The sequence below is a fragment of the Stegostoma tigrinum genome, chromosome 16, assembly GCF_030684315.1.
Source record: "Stegostoma tigrinum isolate sSteTig4 chromosome 16, sSteTig4.hap1, whole genome shotgun sequence".
NCBI classification, from domain to species: Eukaryota; Metazoa; Chordata; class Chondrichthyes; order Orectolobiformes; family Stegostomatidae; genus Stegostoma; species Stegostoma tigrinum.
The window spans coordinates 3711532-3730078 of record NC_081369.1 but is presented as its reverse complement, the minus strand read 5'-3'; the positions used below and the strand labels follow the sequence as shown (position 1 = coordinate 3730078).

Here is an 18547-nt window from a genome sequence, read left to right as displayed (position 1 = left end):
ACATTCAGGCAAGTTTTCTGCAACAGTGTATGTCCAATCTAACAAGAAAGGGTGCATTGTTGGATATGGTTCTTGGAAATGAGGTTAGCCAAGTGGATAAGCATCAGTGGGGCCTCGTTTAGGAGACAGTGATCATAGATAGTACTGTAAGGTTTCAGATGACAGTAGAAAAGACCAATAAGCAACCCACAATAAGCATATAAGTAATAATAAATTGGAGAGTGTACAGAAGACTTTAACAAGAATGTTTCCAGCAATGAGCAGCTTCAGTTATGAGGATCAATTGGAGAGGTTGTGACTGTTCTCCATGGAGATAATAAGTCTAAAAGGAGTTCTGACACAAGTTTTCAAAATCTTGCAAGATCGGAACAGAGTATCTAGGCAGTAACAGTAAAAAGACTGAGAAGGAGAGGACACAGATTTATAGGGACTTTCAAATGTAGCAGATGCAATGTGAAAAAGTACTTCTTCACTCAATGAATGGTAAGGGTCCAGAATGCACAGTCTGTAAGTGTGCTGGAGGCACGTTCAGTTGAGCCATTCAAGGGGGCATTGTTTTTATTTAAATAACCATTCAATGTGCAAAGGAAAAGATAGGAGAATGACATAAAGTCATAATGCTCATTTGACCAGTCCTTCTATACTGTAACATTTCTGTGATCCTGTGAAGTAGCTCTAATTTTCAGGAAATGACACTTTAAAGGGAACAGCTTGTGAGTGGCCTGTGTTATCTTCCAGGTTATTGCTTGAATGTGCAGTTTACAAGTAACATTTGTTGTCATATCAGTTGAAAATTAATGCAGCTTGCAGGGAAATTGAGGAATGGATCCTGTGGGATATTGTGGTGTCTACTGGCTGCAATAACAAAAATTGCACCCTTGCAGGTTAAGAAATACATGTGGAATTTCTGATCAAGTATAAGTAGATATGAAGAGAAGCTGACCACTTTACACGTGATGTTCTACAAACCAAAAGTGAGACCTCTGAGAAGTAGGTGTGACCAGAGCAGTGGTAGGAGAAAAGATTGAGCTGATTCCCCAGGGATAGATCTGGATATCTTGCAGCATAACAAAGTTGTCTTTTAATCAAAGTGGGCCTTTCAGCCAAAGGCTAGAAATGTGGGGTTTAGGTGAGGTGATAGTTCACTTTCATAACACTTGAGGCAGATAAATACAGGGTGCCTTACATTGAATTTCCTCATCTTGAATTGGGATGGAGCACAGGTAGAAAGGTAAAACAAAATAACCTTGGGAGGTCCAGCCTCTTTTTTTCGTACCAGTCATTTTACCAGCCAAGTCAATGTGCTGCGCAGTTATAAAGGAGTTAATTTTCCAAAACATAGCCATGCTTTATGAGAAGCTAGTCAAGGCCACCCCGTTGCAGAGATTTAAAATGAAAACTCTGTCAACCAACCTGCCCATAGTGCTTCTTGAGCTAAATGAGTTCAGTTCATCTTTGCAACTCACCATTACTCCCGCTATCCTTCCCTGTCAGATGTTATCTCTAGTGCAGTTCCTTTGCCTGCCACATTTTTTTGCTCAGTTGGGGCAAACATGCACATTTGTTCCGTTTGCATTTTGCTGCCCCTGGCTATTTTTGTTTCAGATCATTGCTTGTTTTAGGTCATTGAGATCTTCTGATGCCACCAATTAATTTTGGATACAGTCCAAATTGTGTTCATTAGCAAGCTACTACTAAAACAATCATGACTTTGGATGTAAACTCACCCTTTGTTTATTTAAGGTTTCGGTGGTTTTACTTTTTAAGTACACTTCCCATAATTCTTTGAGAAAAATACAGTATCCAAATTTATTCCAATAACAGTCCTATTGAACAGTGATAAATAGTGGAGTTGCTGATCATTTTATTTGAATTGTTTTCATTGATGGTTTGCTTTCTCGGGCTGAATGTGAAATGTACTGTGTCAAAGGCTTTTGCTGGCACTCTGGATATTCACGGATTCAAAGAGCTCTCAGGATATGATGTTCCTCTTTTGCATGCTTCATCTTTTCTGCAAAGCATCTTGTGGACCTTTCATAAAAAGGGAAACTCTATTGAATAGATTATAAATGGAGAACAAGTAGTGATGTGATCTGGCACCATGCCTATATTGTCTCAACACTTCCTGTCATCGGAATGCTATTCACATGACATGGGTGTACAGGGGATTGGAAGAATATAGGAATACAGATTTTTGCTAGCCATTAATATGGGCCAGAATTTTGAGGTAGGTCTGTGGCCACATCTTCCAAAACCAGAATTCAATGCATTGGAACCTCAGAGTGGCTGCACAGTTACATGACTTAGAGGGAACGCTGGCAGAGTGTACCTGATCCCTGCTGTCTTCTTCTCTCCACCAGCATTAGGTTTTGAGTGGGAAGGTTCTTGGTTACCAGTTAGAAGCCACGTGCTGGGATTAGCCTAGCTGCAAGGATGCGTGCCACATACTGGAAGGTCCAACAGCTAAAACCAGGCAGATCACTCTAACCTGTGGTTGCCTTTGGTTCAGGGTCTGGATGTCTGTGGGATGATCTTCTACCACGCAAATACCTCTTTACCTGTGGCCTGAGTCCTTGTGACCCTTCGACTTGAAGGTGAGGGGAGGGGAGGAAAGCCCTTCTGGCAGTAACCATTGTCTCACTGATGGCACTGCTGAGCATAATAGCTGTTTGCTGTTCAGAACCTCAGAGTTCATCCTGAATGGAGGGAGCACAGGCCTCGCTTTTGTCTCTCCAGCTGGTGGGAGAGACCCCCAACAACACAAGATTTGCCTGCAAATGAGCTGGTATATATTATGATAGAAAATCCAATTGATGGAGGATGTCAAAGATGTAATAAAAACAGATATCTTAAGGAAATATCTTAAAAACAAGAATAGAAAATTGTATTTATACAGTACCTTTGATATAGTAAAATATCCCAAGAAGCATAAAAGAAATGTTATTAAGCAAAGGTGGACATCATGCTGTATTAGGAGACATTGGTGACTGAAAGCTTGATCAAGAATTCCGTCTTAAAGAACACTTTGAAAGAGGTGAAAAATGTCACGTGGAATTCAACGGTCTGGGACTTCTGCAGCAGAAGGCACAGATACCAGTAGTGGAACAATTAAAGTCAGGCATGATCAAGAAATCAAAGTTGACAGTACATAGGTATTTTGGAAGATTATAGGGATTGTAGATTACAAAGGTCGGGAGAGTTGAGGCCATAGAAGGGTTTGAGAATGAGAAAATGAGCATTCAGATGTTGCTTAATTGGGAACCAGCATAGGTCACGGTGCCTTTCATGTGTGTTGTGGTAGTTCCTATTCTGAAAACCTGAGTCTGTATTCTTATGCCTGCAGCCCAGACATGTCAAGCTGGTTCCTCAATACATGCCTCTTACATTGAAGAACATATCCCCATTGCCTCTCTCTTTGATCCTAAAGATCGAAGGACCATTTGGAATTGTAGAAAACGTGGAGCTTGAGACAACAATCATTTCAAAGGTAGACAAAATTGCTGTTTTCAATCAAATTTGCTGTTCAAGGACACTAGCTCGTGGGAATATATGTATAGATTGTTTAATGGGTATTACTAAAAGATACTAATCAAATGCAAGTGCTGAGTAGTTTGTATCTATGTTACTAGGGCTTTGGCGTGATCACAAGTTTCCTTGTCTGGTGATAAGATGATTTTATCAAGTGAGAGATTGATTTATATTCATCAGCTGGATCGCAAAGTGAAATTTAATCTTTTAAAACTGTTATTTAGAGTTAAGGATTTTGTTTATATATATGTGGTGATGAAGTGACACAGAAACTTTAAGCTTGAATCTTTTGGCCTTCCCACTTTGATAATTTGAGGGCAAATCTATTACAGGTGTGGCTTGAATGACATCATTGTCTGGGACTGGGATACACTGGCTTTTGAATCCTGCTCTCACCTCCATGGGCGCAAGAGAGTAGACCTATTTCAAATTTGGCTGAAACTGAAACTGTAGAAATGCATGTGCACTCATTCAAACATGCCCACATGTAGATTTTACATGTGACTTTGTAATGATCCATGAAATGCCATGATCTAACATTGAGTGAGAAGGACAGGGGATGTGATCCCGCATGAAGTGAGAAAGCTGTGGGGGGGAATCCCATGGATTGGGAATAGGCCCCAGAAGCTGGGGATGGAGCACAAAAAGGGAACAGTGGCTACGAAACCACACCCCCATTGCCACTCTGTCCAGTTCTTCGATTTGCCCAAGCCCTGATCTCTCACCTCCCTGTCTTGATCTCACTCCCCTCTCCTTCCACCCCCTCTTCTCTCGTCCCCACCGTTACCTACTTCACTTGACAAAGGAGCAGCACTTCTAAAGCTTGTGATTTCAAATAAATCTGTTTGACTTTAACTTGCATTGTTTGACTTCTGACCCTGTCAAAATGAGAAACAACCCCTGCTTTCCCCGATCTTTAGGATACTTAATATCAGCTATTGTCAGCAGGGGCACTTACACTTAGGCTGGTCTATGCATGGTCTATGTATCCGTTGTACTCGTCGTGGCCTCCTTTACATCGGGGAAACCAAGCTGAGGCCTGGGGACCGCTTTACAGAACACCTACGCTCTGTTTGCAATAAACAACTGCACCTCCCAGTTGCGAACCATTTCAACTCCCCCTCCCATTCCTCAGACGACATGTCCATCCTGGGCCTCCTGCAGTGCCACAACGATGCCACCCAAAGGTTGCAGGAACAGCAACTGATATTCCGCTTGGGAACCCTGCAGCCCAATGGTATCAATGTGGATTTCACAAGCTTCAAAATTTCTCCTGCCCCCACCGCATCCCAAAACCAGCCCAGCTCATCCCCGCCTCCTTAACCTGTTCTTCCTCTCACCTATCCCCTCCTCCCACCTCAAGCTGCACCCCCATTTCCTACGTACTAACCTCATCCTACCCCCTTGACCTGTGCGTCCTCCCTGGACTGACCTATGTCCTCCCTACCTCCCCACCTACACTCACCTTTACTGGCTCCATCCCCGCCTCTTTAACTTGTCTGTCTCCTCTCCACCTATCTTCTCTCCTATCCATCTTCGATCCACCTACCCCTCTCTCCCTATTTATTTCAGAACCCTCTTCCCCTCCCCCATTTCTGATGAAGGGTCTAGGCCCGAAACACCAGCTTTCCTGCTCCTCTGATGCTGCTTGGCCTGCTGGACTCATCCAGCTCCACAACTTGTTATCTAGCATCTTGATTGTCATGCTCAGATCCTGTGTTCCAGGGCAACCCATGCCCCTAGTCAAGCTGTTTTGCGACGTTATAATACTACTACCTCGTTGACAAAGTGAAAAATGACTGAGATGTGGCCTGTCTTCAAAAAACAGGACAAATCCACATAGTCAATTCATTGACGCATCAGCTTACTCTGAAGCATAGCAAAATGAATAGAGTATGTCATTGATAGAACTATCAAGCAGCACTTAGTCACCAATAATCTGCTCACCAATTCTCAGTTTAGGTTCACAAGGATCACTCACTCTTAATCTCATTATACCAACCCACCCACGCGCAGCAAGCCCTGAACAGCATCAGGCTTCGGCTGCTAAGGAACAATTAACAGTTGTATCACTGAAACGACAGGAAACAATCTTCTCCAACAACTGAGAAATTCTGACCACCTTCCCGTTACACCATTGACATCTCAGGGTCACCGTTGACTGGCAGTTTAAGTGGACCAACTACATAATATCATAGCTACCAGACCAGGTCTGAGGCTGGATATTATGTAGCATCTGACTTATCTCCCCAATGCCTTTGCTTTACTTACAAACACAAATTAAGAGGGCGGTGAAATACTTTCCATTTGCTGAATGTTTGTAACTCCAACACTTAAGCTTGATACTATCCAAGGCAAAACATTCCACTTTATAGAATCAGTACTGTGTGAAAACAGGCCCTTCGGCCCAACAAGTCCAAACCGACCCTCAGAGCCAACCCCTTCTCATTCACCTAATCCACTTATCCCTAAATGCTATGGACAATTTAGTACGGCCAATCCACCTCGCCTGTATATCTTTGCACTGTGGGAGGAAATCCGTTCAGACTTGGAGAGAATGTGCAAACTCCACTCCAGAATCGAACCCAGGACCCTGGTGCTGTGAGGCAGCAGTGCTAACCACTGTCCCACCGTGTCGCCCACCCATGCTGAAACAGCGTGGTGCAATGATGCCAATCAAAATGAACTTCACCAATTTATAAGTCTTCTTTGACAGCACATCCCAAATTCATAGCTTTACCACATTGAATAATCAAGGGCAGCCAGTGCATTGTAAAACCCCACCTTCACATTCCTCTCCTAGTCATACACTTTCCTGATTTGGAACTATGTAACATTTCTTCCAAATGCATTAGGTCAATTTTCTGGAACTTCTGACTTACCAGCACTGTGAGTGTGCATACGCCACATAGATTGCATTGGTTGAAGAAACTGACTCATTGCCCCGTTTCTCAAGCGTACCATGAATTGGATGATAAATTCTAGCCTTTTTACTGATGCACCTATCCCATGAATGAAAACAAGTTTTTTTTTTCAGAAAAAGCCTCCTCCATCTGTAAACATATCTTTCACTGCTGAGGACACTTCCTGCCTGGTAAATGCCTGGCCTCATTTTGTTTCTATGTCAATGGGATAGCATTATTGTCTAAAGTGACAATGATTTCTTTTGCTTGGAATAAAATTTGTTACCTGCCTATCTGACCACAGTATCTTCCAGGCTTGAGTGATCAGGTTGTGTTGTAAATGTATTGAGAGTTTTTGTGATCTATTAAATATTACACTCATAAAGGACAGGAATAGAAGGCTTTAGGGTTCTCTTTAAACGTAGGTTTTGTATTATATTGGTAACAAGTACACCTTAACATTATCATTATTTTGAAGGATTGGAATGCTTAAAGAATCTGTTGGAAGTGTACAAGTTAATTCAATGTCTAAAGCTTCAAAGGGTCTGAATTTCTTGTATTGATGATGTATTTTGATGTTTACAGTTCTGGGGCTGTTGACAATACTCTCCTCCTTCTAATTAATGTCACCTTTTCTGTACCCAGACTGTTAAACTGGATGTAGATGAGCATCTCGAGTTGTTAATCCAATTTGACCCATCGTATAAGGATGACTTGTTCACTCGTGTAATAGAGGAGGTTCTGACAATCCGGTACTCGGAACACCCACATGTGGATTATGTGGTCTTGAGGGGAGAAGTGCACTTCCCAAACCTGCACTTCGAAACTGATATGGTGGACTTTGGTTGTATCCTCAATGATACTGAGACAGTGCACTATGTGGAGATGATAAATTGCAGCCCCCTGCCAGTAAAGTATCACTGGTCCTTCCTTTCAGATGAGCCAATTAAATGGAATAGGTAAGAGAATTTACTGTTTCGAATTAGAATTAGAATTAGGTTCTATTGTCATACGTACTGAAGTGTAGGGATACAAGACTACAAGTGAAATGTGTACAAAATTGCCACTCTCTGGTGCCATTTTACATACAGAGGTACCTAGATATAAAACCTTAGGAATAAAATAGAAAATAAAGAAATGAAGTTATAATTTTAGTCTTACATTCCAAAAACTACAATTTATAAAAAGTACATGGATTTGAAGTTGAACATGAAAGTCCTGTATAAGAATGAAGTGAAAGTGACAATATGGTGAGTTTAACTTGAGGTCACCACATAGATGATGAGAGTTGAGGTTAAAAAGATGGTGTCCTCATACTGACCTCAGCCAGCATGGGAATTGAATTCATCCTATTGATGTTATTCTTCATCACAAGCAAGCTGCCCATTCAACTGAGTAAACTGAACTCCCAAGAATACATCAATAGGACAACAGTTTGCTTAAAAAATCCAGGCTAGGAAAACAACTGCTTAACTGAACAATGGGGTGGATAATAAATTACTGTGTATGGCAGCCACGATAAAGATAGAGATGTCAGATGCTGCAGAGAAAAGGATGAGTATAGATTGTCTGAATGTTTCCAGAGGTAGCTAGCATCAGGCTGACTCATCTGCGGAGATGACAAAAGCAGATACGTTTGAGATGACAAATGCTAATATTGGCCTTTAAGAATCTGTCATTGACTTTTGGAGCTTTGGAATAATATTCTCTGGGACATGCCATTTGGTATTGTTATCAGGTTTTAAAGCACCATTGTCTTCTCTGTAAAAGTATCAGGAGGTTTTTATACCCAAACCTTCTATTGGATGAAGATTCACATTCAAATAATGAGTTTACCAAGAAGTTTGGAAATGGAGGCCTTCTGGTACAGACAGAAGGTAAAGAAAATTGCAGGTCATAGTTTTTTTAGAATCTTTCAGTTGCAGGAGGGAAACGTGTTTCAACTGCTTAGCTTCTGTCCAGTTTCCTGTGTCATAGTGAAGTTGCCAATGCCCCACAGAAACATTGTGTGACCATCCGACTCAATACCTGTTCTTGCTTTCTGCCCATGTCCTTTGATCCCTTTAGCTGTAAGAACTATATCTAAAGCCTTTTTGAAAACATTTAATATTTTGGCCTCAACCATTTTCTGTGGCAGAGAATTCCACAGGCTTACTACACTTTGAATGAAGAAATATCTCCTCATCTCAGTCCTAAATGGCCTACCCTGTATCCTTATGACCCCTGTTATAGACTCCCCTGTCTTCGGGAACATCCTTCCTGCAGTTAGTCTGTCTTGTCATGTTCAAATTTTATAGATTTCCATGAGATCTTCCCTCTTTCTTCCAAACTCCAGTGAATATTGTCCGAACTGATTCAGTCTCTCTTCATATGCTAGTCTTGCCAACCCAGGAATCAGTTGTGAATTCCCTCCATAGCCAGAACATCCTTCTTTATTTATGGAAAACAAAACTGCACGCAATACTTCAGGTCTGATCTCACCAAGCCCCTGTATAATTGCAGCAAGGCACCTGTACTTCTGTACTTGAATCCTTACTCTATGAAGGCCACCATAACGCTTGTCTTCTTCACTGCTTTCTGCACCTGCACACTTACTTTAAGTAACAAGTGTACAAGGCTGCTAGCTTTCATTGCACCTTTCCCTTTCCCAATCTATTACCATTCCTATATAATAATCCATCTTCCTGTTTTTGCTCCCGAAGTGAATACCTCACATTTATCCATATTATCCTTCATTTGTGCATTATCTCAACTTGTCCAAATCATACTGAAGCATCTCTCTAACCTCCTCCCAGTTCACCTTCCCACTCAGCTTTCTGTTGTCTGCAATATACTATGTTGGAGAGACTATATTTATTTTCCTCATCTAAATCATTAATATATGTTATGAATAGCTGGGATTCCAAACACTGATCTCTGCATGCACCATTAGCCACTGCTTACCAGTCAGACAAGGACCTGTTTATTCACTTTGTTTTCTGTCTGCCAATCTGTTCTCTATCCATGTTAGTGTACTATTCCAAGCCCATGCACTTTAATTTTAAATGTTAGCCTCTTATGTGGGACTTTACTGAAAGCTTTCTGAAAATCCAAGTAACCACTTCTACTGGTTCCCCTGATTAACTCTATTAGTTAGATAGACTCCATTTGTCCCAGATATACTCCAGTTGTCCCAGGATCATAAGTAAATCAGGGTTATTGTTCCAAATTGCTGTTCATTGATTACAATCCAAGCTTGCATTCAGCGTGACCGCGAGAAAAAGACTTGGCAGTTTCCTTATCCTTGCTGTGTTTGATCCATGATAGTATCAGAGATAATGGGAACTGCAGATGCTGGAGAATTCCAAGATAATAAAATGTGAGGCTGGATGAACACAGCAGGCCAAGCAGCATCTCAGGAGCACAAAAGCTGACGTTTCGGGCCTAGACCCTTCATCAGAGAGGGGGATGGGGAGAGGGAACTGGAATAAATAGGGAGAGAGGGGGAGGCGGACCAAAGATGGAGAGTAAAGAAGATAGGTGGAGAGAGTATAGGTGCGGAGGTAGGGAGGGGATAGGTCAGTCCAGGGAAGACGGGCAGGTCAAGGAGGTGGGATGAGGTTAGTAGGTAGATGGGGGTGCGGCTTGGGGTGGGAGGAAGGGATGGGTGAGAGGAAGAACCGGTTAGGGAGGCAGAGACAGGTTGGACTGGTTTTGGGATGCAGTGGGTGGGGGGGAAGAGCTGGGCTGGTTGTGTGGTGCAGTGGGGGGAGGGGACGAACTGGGCTGGTTTAGGGATGCAGTAGGGGAAGGGGAGATTTTGAAACTGGTGAAGTCCACATTGATACCATATGGCTGCAGGGTTCCCAGGCGGAATATGAGTTGCTGTTCCTGCAACCTTCGGGTGGCATCATTGTGGCAGTGCAGGAGGCCCATGATGGACATGTCATCTAGAGAATGGGAGGGGGAGTGGAAATGGTTTGCGACTGGGAGGTGCAGGTGTGGACTTCACCAGTTTCAAAATCTCCCCTTCCCCTACTGCATCCCTAAACCAGCCCAGTTCGTCCCCTCCCCCCACTGCACCACACAACCAGCCCAGCTCTTCCCCCCCACCCACTGCATCCCAAAACCAGTCCAACCTGTCTCTGCCTCCCTAACCGGTTCTTCCTCTCACCCATCCCTTCCTCCCACCCGAAGCCGCACCCCCATCTACCTACTAACCTCATCCCACCTCCTTGACCTGCCCGTCTTCCCTGGACTGACCTATCCCCTCCCTACCTCCCCACCTATACTCTCTCCACCTATCTTCTTTACTCTCCATCTTCGGTCCGCCTCCCCCTCTCTCCCTATTTATTCCAGTTCCCTCTCCCCATCCCCCTCTCTGATGAAGGGTCTAGGCCCGAAACGTCAGCTTTTGTGCTCCTGGGATGCTGCTTGGCCTGCTGTGTTCATCCAGCCTCACATTGTATTATCTGTGTTTGATCCATGTTGCTTCTTCCTTCATTTTGCTTAAAGCAAACTACTGACATGTGATAGTAGGAACTGCAGATGCTGGAGAATCTGAGATAACAAGGTGTAGAGCTGAATGAACACAGAAATTTTCTGAAGAAGTGTCTAGGCCTGAAATGTTAGCCTTCCTGCTTCTCTGATGCTGCTTGGCCTGCTGTGTTCATCCAGCTCTACACCTTGTTATCTACTGACATATGATTTGTTTGTATATTCCCAGAGTAGCTCTATTGTCTCTTTCAACTGAACACTGTGCCAGTAACTTGCATCTTTAACATGTGAAGTTATCATACAAGTGTAAGTCAAACTAGAGATGCAAATTTCTTGACACCTCACTGACCTCCAAAGGTCAAAAAGTCACTGGACCCAAATCATTTTTATCTCCACTGATGCTTCCAGATTTCCTGAGCTTTACCAGCAGTTTCTGTTTTTGTTTCAATTTCAACGCTCCTTGATTAACTTTGGAAATTGTGAGGCAGTCAGTTATTGTACGTTCTCCCATGTGGTTTGCCTCCACTTTTAAGGTGATCACAGCAGCCTCTTAAAGCTAACAGTCAACTTTTTAAAAAAAAATTATTCTTAGTCCATGAATGTTTCAAATATTAAATTGAAATAATGAAAGTTGAATATTGATATTCACTTTAACTATGCCCATAACAAATTTGATGCCAGCTACCCCATTAAAATCATGTGCAAATGGAATGCTTACAACAGGACATTGGAGCATCCTCCTACACAGTTTACTTATTTCATATTTTGCTCTAATCTCTCCTGTAAGCCTTTTGTATACTCTTTAACAATCACTTCTGTAGCCTGTGGCTGGATTGTTAATCTTTGACAAGGGGTGCGAACAAAGTGAGCTTTAGGGTAGTTTTAATTTTTTTCTCTGATTTTTATCACCTGATTCCACTAATAAGTCTGAGAACACAGACACAGAAAGGGCGTTTCCTCTGGATGGGATTGTCCAGAACCAGTTCATAGAATAACTGACACGCTTTTTGACATTGAGATGAAGAGAAATTTCTTTACTCTGAGGGAGGTGAACCTTTGCAATTCTCTACCCCAGAGGGCTGTGAAGACTTGGGCATTGAGCATGTTCAAGGCTCAGATCGATATACTTCTACATGTTACAAACATCAAGGAACACAGGGAAAGGGCAGAGCAATGTTGTTGAAGTAGAAGATCAACATTATTTCATTGAATAGCAAAGGAGGCTGAAAGGGCTGAATGGCTTAACCTGCTCCTCTTTTGCCCTTATCTTCCCCAATTAGCATGTCAGATTTTGTTTGAAGAGGATACAGCAGTGCTCTGACTGGGTAAACCACAAATTAAATGACTCCAGAAATAATTGTTTTATTGTGCCTGATGTCTAGTTTAATTTGTAATTCTTTTTATGCAAAATTTATGAAACTATCTCACTAGAGATGTGGCCTTTTTCAGCTATTTTGTATTGAGCGGTCACTCATTTTAGGGACCTAAATATGTTGTCATTCTTGAAACTAAAGCTTTCATATTCTCTGACCTAATGTAAATCCACACTACTTGAATGAATCTAGTCCACATTTTAGTCAACCTATCCCACACAGTGTTGAGATGCAACTACTACCTAATGCTGCATAATCAAATGATTCTATATTACTACATACATCACCAGAATAAATCTCTTTGAGACTAATGCAATTCCCTTCAGTCTGATCATATTCATTAACTTCAGCCTCTGATTTTATGTCTCATCTGAAGCGCCTGTTAATTGTTCCCTGGGTTCATTTGTGTTTATTGCAGCTCCAATCCTGTCATCTGGTATTGTGCCCAGATCTGACAAATGTGCTTTCATTCTCACTCCTCCTGTTGAGTCTTTTGCTCTAGAACTGATTTCCAGAATCAGGAGAATCTTGAAATGCTGCAGCCATCCTTTGTGACCCCACAGATTGTCCTGTGTGTGCCATTAAAGCCGCCATGAGTTTCCTTTGCCATTCAATGAGATCATGGCTGATCTGATAATCCTCAACTGCACTTTCATGCATTTTTCTCATAAACCTTAGTTCCCTTCATGATTAAAAGTCTGTCTTTCTCATCTTTGAATATACTGAACAACCCAGTCTTGACAGATCTCTTTTGCGAAGAATTCCGCAGATTCCCCACCCTCTGAGAGGAGAAATTCTTCTTCATCTTTATCTTAAATGTGCAACCCTTTAGTCTGAGATTGTGCCTTCTGATCCTAGACTCTTGCACATGGGAAACAATTTCCCCTCATCTACCCTGTCTTGCCATTGACAAATTTTGTGTAATTCAATAAGATTGCTTCTTATTCTTCCATATTGTAATGATTAAAAGCCCATTCCACCCCATTTCTCCTCCGTACAATACAGCATACCACACCATCAGCAGCATCCCCATCAAGGAGAGGATTGCAGACTCAAAATCAGGATCCCACCACTTCACATATCCAAACATATGTTTTGATTTTTGTGTTTACCTATCATCAAGTTGAAAGTATTCTTAGATTAAGAGACTCTGCTCCCTCCTAATACTAATTTTACTAGTACTTAATGCAGGTATTATTTTACTACTGCTAACATTTGTTTCTCCTGACACTGGAACACTGAACTGCTGTAATAACACTCGAACTGGCTATTTTTCCACTGAAACAGTATTGATTTTTGCAGCCTTTGAAATGAACATTGAACTTCATTCTGTTATAATTTTTCACTGGTGAGGTATTGATTGGCACTTTACAAATGAATGCAGGAGTCTGCTATGACCTGTCGATTGAACTCATTTCAGTGAATCTTGATAGTAACACTGGAGTTCAGGAACAGCTAATGTGCCCTTAGAATTTTAACCATTTTTTTAAGATTTCACAATATGTATTGTACATATTCTGTATTTACATGTCATAGTCTGTTGTGTGAGCACAGTCTACTTTCACCTTCCAAATCGGAGGTTATTTCACACACACCTAACTGGTCTGACATGAGTTTGAACTGCTGAAGAAAATAAAGTTCCATGTATTTGCACCAACAAACCCACTCCAAATAGAGTTCATTGAGGATTCTATTCTGTTCTATTATGGATTTTCTTCCAACACACCTCTTGATGCCATGAAGACAGCGGGCAAGGACAGACGCAGATGGGCACTACAAAAACATGTTGCTTGGCTGGTGTGCTGATTTCCCTCGCTATTTAAGCCACCAGTGAGTTTCCTGAGGATTAGGGAAGTTTGAACCCAATTTTGCAATGAAGCCAATTAAAATAGCTCATACTTTTTGAGGGCCAGTTCCAGAGGGTCTGTGGCACATAAACTCCACGCAGGATCAGGGACATACCAGATGCATGGAAGTAGCAACACATTGGATAGGCATTCCAGGCATCAAAATCCTTTATGATCACGAAAGGGAGTACAGCTGAGCCATTAGATGCTATTGAGTGTGTTTTGGTTGCCTTCAGAGTGTTCACTGCAGTCTCAATGACTTTCCACCCTGCAGGGAATTGCAAGGAAAGATAGACTAAGGCTTCTAGACACTGTAGCGAAAAAATGAAAAAGAAAGCTGATTGTAGCCATGAATAATCTCAGCACTCGGATAACCTAGTGGAATACAGAAAGTACAGGAGCCAAGCTAAGAAATTAGGAAAGAGAGGGCATGTAGGGATATTAGCAAATAAATTAAAGGAAAACACAAAGATGTTTAAACACTGTATAAAAAGCAAAAGGATAGTTAAGGAAAATGTGGGACCGATTGGAGATGAAGAAGGCAACTTGTGTAAAGATGCTGAGGATATAGGAAGAATTTTAAATGAAGTTTTTGTCTCTATATTCATAAAGGAAAGGGATAATGTAAATATGGTAATGCAAAAGGAGCAGTGTGAAATATTGGCCAAAATAATCATAACAAGAGAGGAAGTACTAAAGGAGATGGAATCCTTGAAAGTAGATAAGTTGCCAAGGTCAGATGGACTGATCCTTGGGTTGTTGAAGGAGGTCAGGGAGGATATTTTTGAGAGATATTTTCCAGTCTTTACTAGACATAGGTGAGATGCCGGAGGACTGGAGGAATACAAATGTGGTTCAATTGTTTAAAAAGGATACATAGGAAATGCTAAGCAGTTATGGGCCATTTAATCTTATTTCAGTGGTGGACAAATTGTTAGAATCAATCCTGAGAGATCGGATTAAACTATCACTTTGAAGGGAGTGAATTAGTCAGCATGGTTTTGTTGAGGGAAGTTTGTGCCTTCCGAATTTCGTTGAATTCTTTGAGAAAGTGACAAAGAGGATGGATAGGGATGGAGCAGTGGATATTGTTTGCATGGATTTTAGTAAGGCATTTGACAAAGTTTCACATGGCAAGCTGGTCAAAAAAGCCCATGAGATTTAGGGTAATAGATCGAATTGGGGCTGCCCTTGCCATTGAAAGCTGTTTCAAGTGGTGCTCTGCAGGGCTTGGTGTTGGGACCCCTGCTGTTTGTTTTATACAGTTATAGTTTTGACTTGAATGTTATGGACACATTTGGGAAATTTGCAGATGACACCAGAATTAGCCAGTGAACAGGATAATGTAGAAGTTAGCAATAAGCTCCAAAATGATATAAAAGCATTGGTGGATTGTGCAGGAAAGTGACAAATCAAGTTCAGCTCTGATTACTGTAAAGTAATGCATTTATGGAGGTCAAACTTTAAAAGGAAATACACAATAAACGGGAATATACTGAGAGGGGTAGATGAATTGAGAAATCTTAGTGTGGTCCCTAAAGATAGCAGTACGGGTAGACGTGGCTGCAAAGAAGGCATATGAATGTCCTATTTCATTGGCAGAAGTATTGAATACAAAAGTAGGGATACAATGATGAAACCATGTAAGACATTGGTGAGACCACAACTGAGTATGTTCTTGTCACCACATTACTGGAAGGATATAATTATTTTGGAGGGAGTAGAGAAAATATACTAGAATGTTGCCATGCTGGAAAAATGTAGTTACAAGGAGAGATTGGAGAGGTAGGTGTTGTTTCTCTTCAAACAGAGAAGGCTGAGGAGTGACCTGATTGAGGTATGCAAAACTGTAAGAGATAGAGATAGAGTGGACAGTATGAACCTGGTTCCCTTGGCAGAGATTTCCAATATCAGTGTTCTTGAATTCAAGCTAAGTGGCAAAAGGTTAGATGGGACGTGAGGGAAAGCTTTTTTACGAAGTGCGTGGTGGATGTATGGAATTCCATATGTCAGTGGTGGAGACAGAGACCCTGTACTCTTAAAAAGTACCTGTATCTGCAGGTACTTAAGTGCTGTAAGCTGCAGGGCTATGGGCCATGTGTAGGAAAATAAGCTGACTGAAACTGCACTACCCCTTGTAGTTCTATGAGGAGTTCTGTGGAGCACTAGGCAGGGAGCAAAATCTCAGGTTTGAAATCTATTAACGTTATTCTTAGGAGGATCAGCAGAGAACCGCAGCCAAGAGGGACAACAGGCTGCAAGATGGTGGAGGCCATTTTGTCAGTATAGGATCAGGCAGACCTAACTGGAGACGTCAGAGAATCGCTAACTCTGAAGACTGTGAAGTTCCAAACAGATGTTCACTGAGATTTGTAGCCACATCGGAGAAAAGCTCACACCTTGCATCGTCACTCGCCATGTGCTATTCCAGTAATCTCAAATTCAATGTGGTTTGTAACATCTTCGCCTCTGGTTAATTCCAAAGATCAGCTGTGGACCTTAGTAGCTTCTCACAAACAGCTGCACACCATTGTACCTTGATGTTGATGGGTCCCCATTTTGCGAGTGCTCAGCAGTTCATTCAATACCAGTCAGATATGACATTGCAGCCATAAAGTGCAGTGGTTTATGTCACTATTGTTGGATTTTTACAGGTGCAGCGTTTCCTCAAACACATCCATATAATCATTACTCATTGCACAGTGAGATTCACTAACAAGAAGGCCCTCTATTCCTTCAAAGTTCAACTGGTCTGTAATCACAGCAAATGCTTTCTGCATTTGTGCTCTCACCTTCCAGTCTAATGCCAGTGGTCATTCGCTGAAAAGTGCAGACAAGTCCTCATCAGGGCTTGGGCTCTGCATCGTAAAGTACTCAGGTGGAGAAGGACTCAATATCTTGGGCGCACATTCCTCCCATGTTTGCAAACAACTTGCATCTAAGGCTCCTCAATTAGAGTCACTGCCTGGTCTGGAATTCCCAGAGCAAATAAGGCCTTGAACATTTTCTGCCAATACATCTAGTTCCTCTTGAAAATAATTCCACTGCTAAGCTTCTGAGACCATGCCTTTTTTGTTTGGGAGAATAGCTTTCTCCTGACACCTTTTGGAAGGAGGATCTCACTCTAGTCCCTCATCTTCTCAAGGAGGGTCATGTTAGCTTTGCTATGAAGAGGGCAGTCCTGCCCTTTGCCTTTCCTCTTCTTTCACTGCTTCATCCATTCCTACAACAAGATTGCAGCCATACTAATGGCTTCCATGCCATATTTGAATTGACCCTGCACTAACACATTCCTAACTCCATCCCCTTCCCTGTGGCTGGTAATATGGCCTAACCCACTCTTCAACCAATAAGCATCCTTAGCTGTGAAAATGGGAGGCTGTGACTGCTCCACACACCCTCTTCCTAAGAAGCTGATGGAGGTGAGGTCATTGAATTTTTTTAAAAGGCAGGTAAAATCTCACTGGGCGTGGGAATCAAAGCTTATTGGTAATAGATGGGAATATGGAACTCAGAACACTAAAAGATCAGCCATGAGCATGGGGTCAGGGTTGGAGTAATGAAAGAGAAGATATTGTAGCAGGAGCCGGCTTTGTTGATGTCATGACTTAGCCTCCTCTCCACCCAGCTCCCAACACCCTCCTGTTTGTCATTTGGGATGGGGTTAATTTTGAGGCTAGACAGTTCACACTTACTGTAAGTATGGTTTCAGAAAGCGATAATTTATTTTCAAATTTACATCAACCAGTACCAAACCAACAGATGGGTCTGGAGAATACCTCACTCACTTTGCACAATCTAGTCCTGTTGAGCTTTCTTCCTATTTCTAATTCAATAAATAAAAAGAAATTGACTTCCAAAATTGCTCTATTAATTTTCTCAAAAGATTTCTCTTTAGACTTTTTCAGTTCTTTTATATTAAAAAGCAAGTACTCCATGGAATACAGATCACTAAGTAATGACCATACTGGAACGTTTTACATAAATATTTCAATGTTAAAATTAAAAACAGCCCAAATAATTGACTTAGAAAAATCTCCAGTTACTGAGTCTTCCCTTTATTTGATTCAAATATGATCAGAAATTAAATTAAGCTCCAGTTAGACAGCTATTTAATTGTAATATACATTATATCCATAGCTCTATGGAACCACAATAGACATACTGTTTTGTGAAATGAGACAGAGTTCAGGTGTAGATGGCCTGTGGGAAATGGATGGTATGGTTCAGAGGAAAAAGTTGATAGTACATTTTAAACTTCATTCTGTTCATTTGACCTCCCTCAAGGTTTTATCATCAAACTAGCATGAGTGTCTTCAAACTTTCAGTCCCTTGACCCACTTTGTTATTCAGTAATAGAAGACCTCAAACAACAATGTAAAAAATGCATTAACAGCCCAGATGTTGATTGCTGTGTGTG

The 18547-nt window shown here is 41.6% G+C and overlaps 1 protein-coding gene across 1 annotated transcript in view; it reads left to right on the top strand.

Annotated features, from left to right (window-relative positions):
• Positions 1 to 18547, top strand: part of hydin (HYDIN axonemal central pair apparatus protein) — a 654146-nt gene that overhangs the window by 335961 nt on the left and 299638 nt on the right. Inside the window, exons 22-23 of the mRNA XM_059651568.1 lie at positions 3344 to 3487; positions 7077 to 7390. Coding sequence (XP_059507551.1) covers positions 3344 to 3487; positions 7077 to 7390 — 458 coding nt within the window. The remainder of the gene's footprint in view (positions 1 to 3343; positions 3488 to 7076; positions 7391 to 18547) is intronic.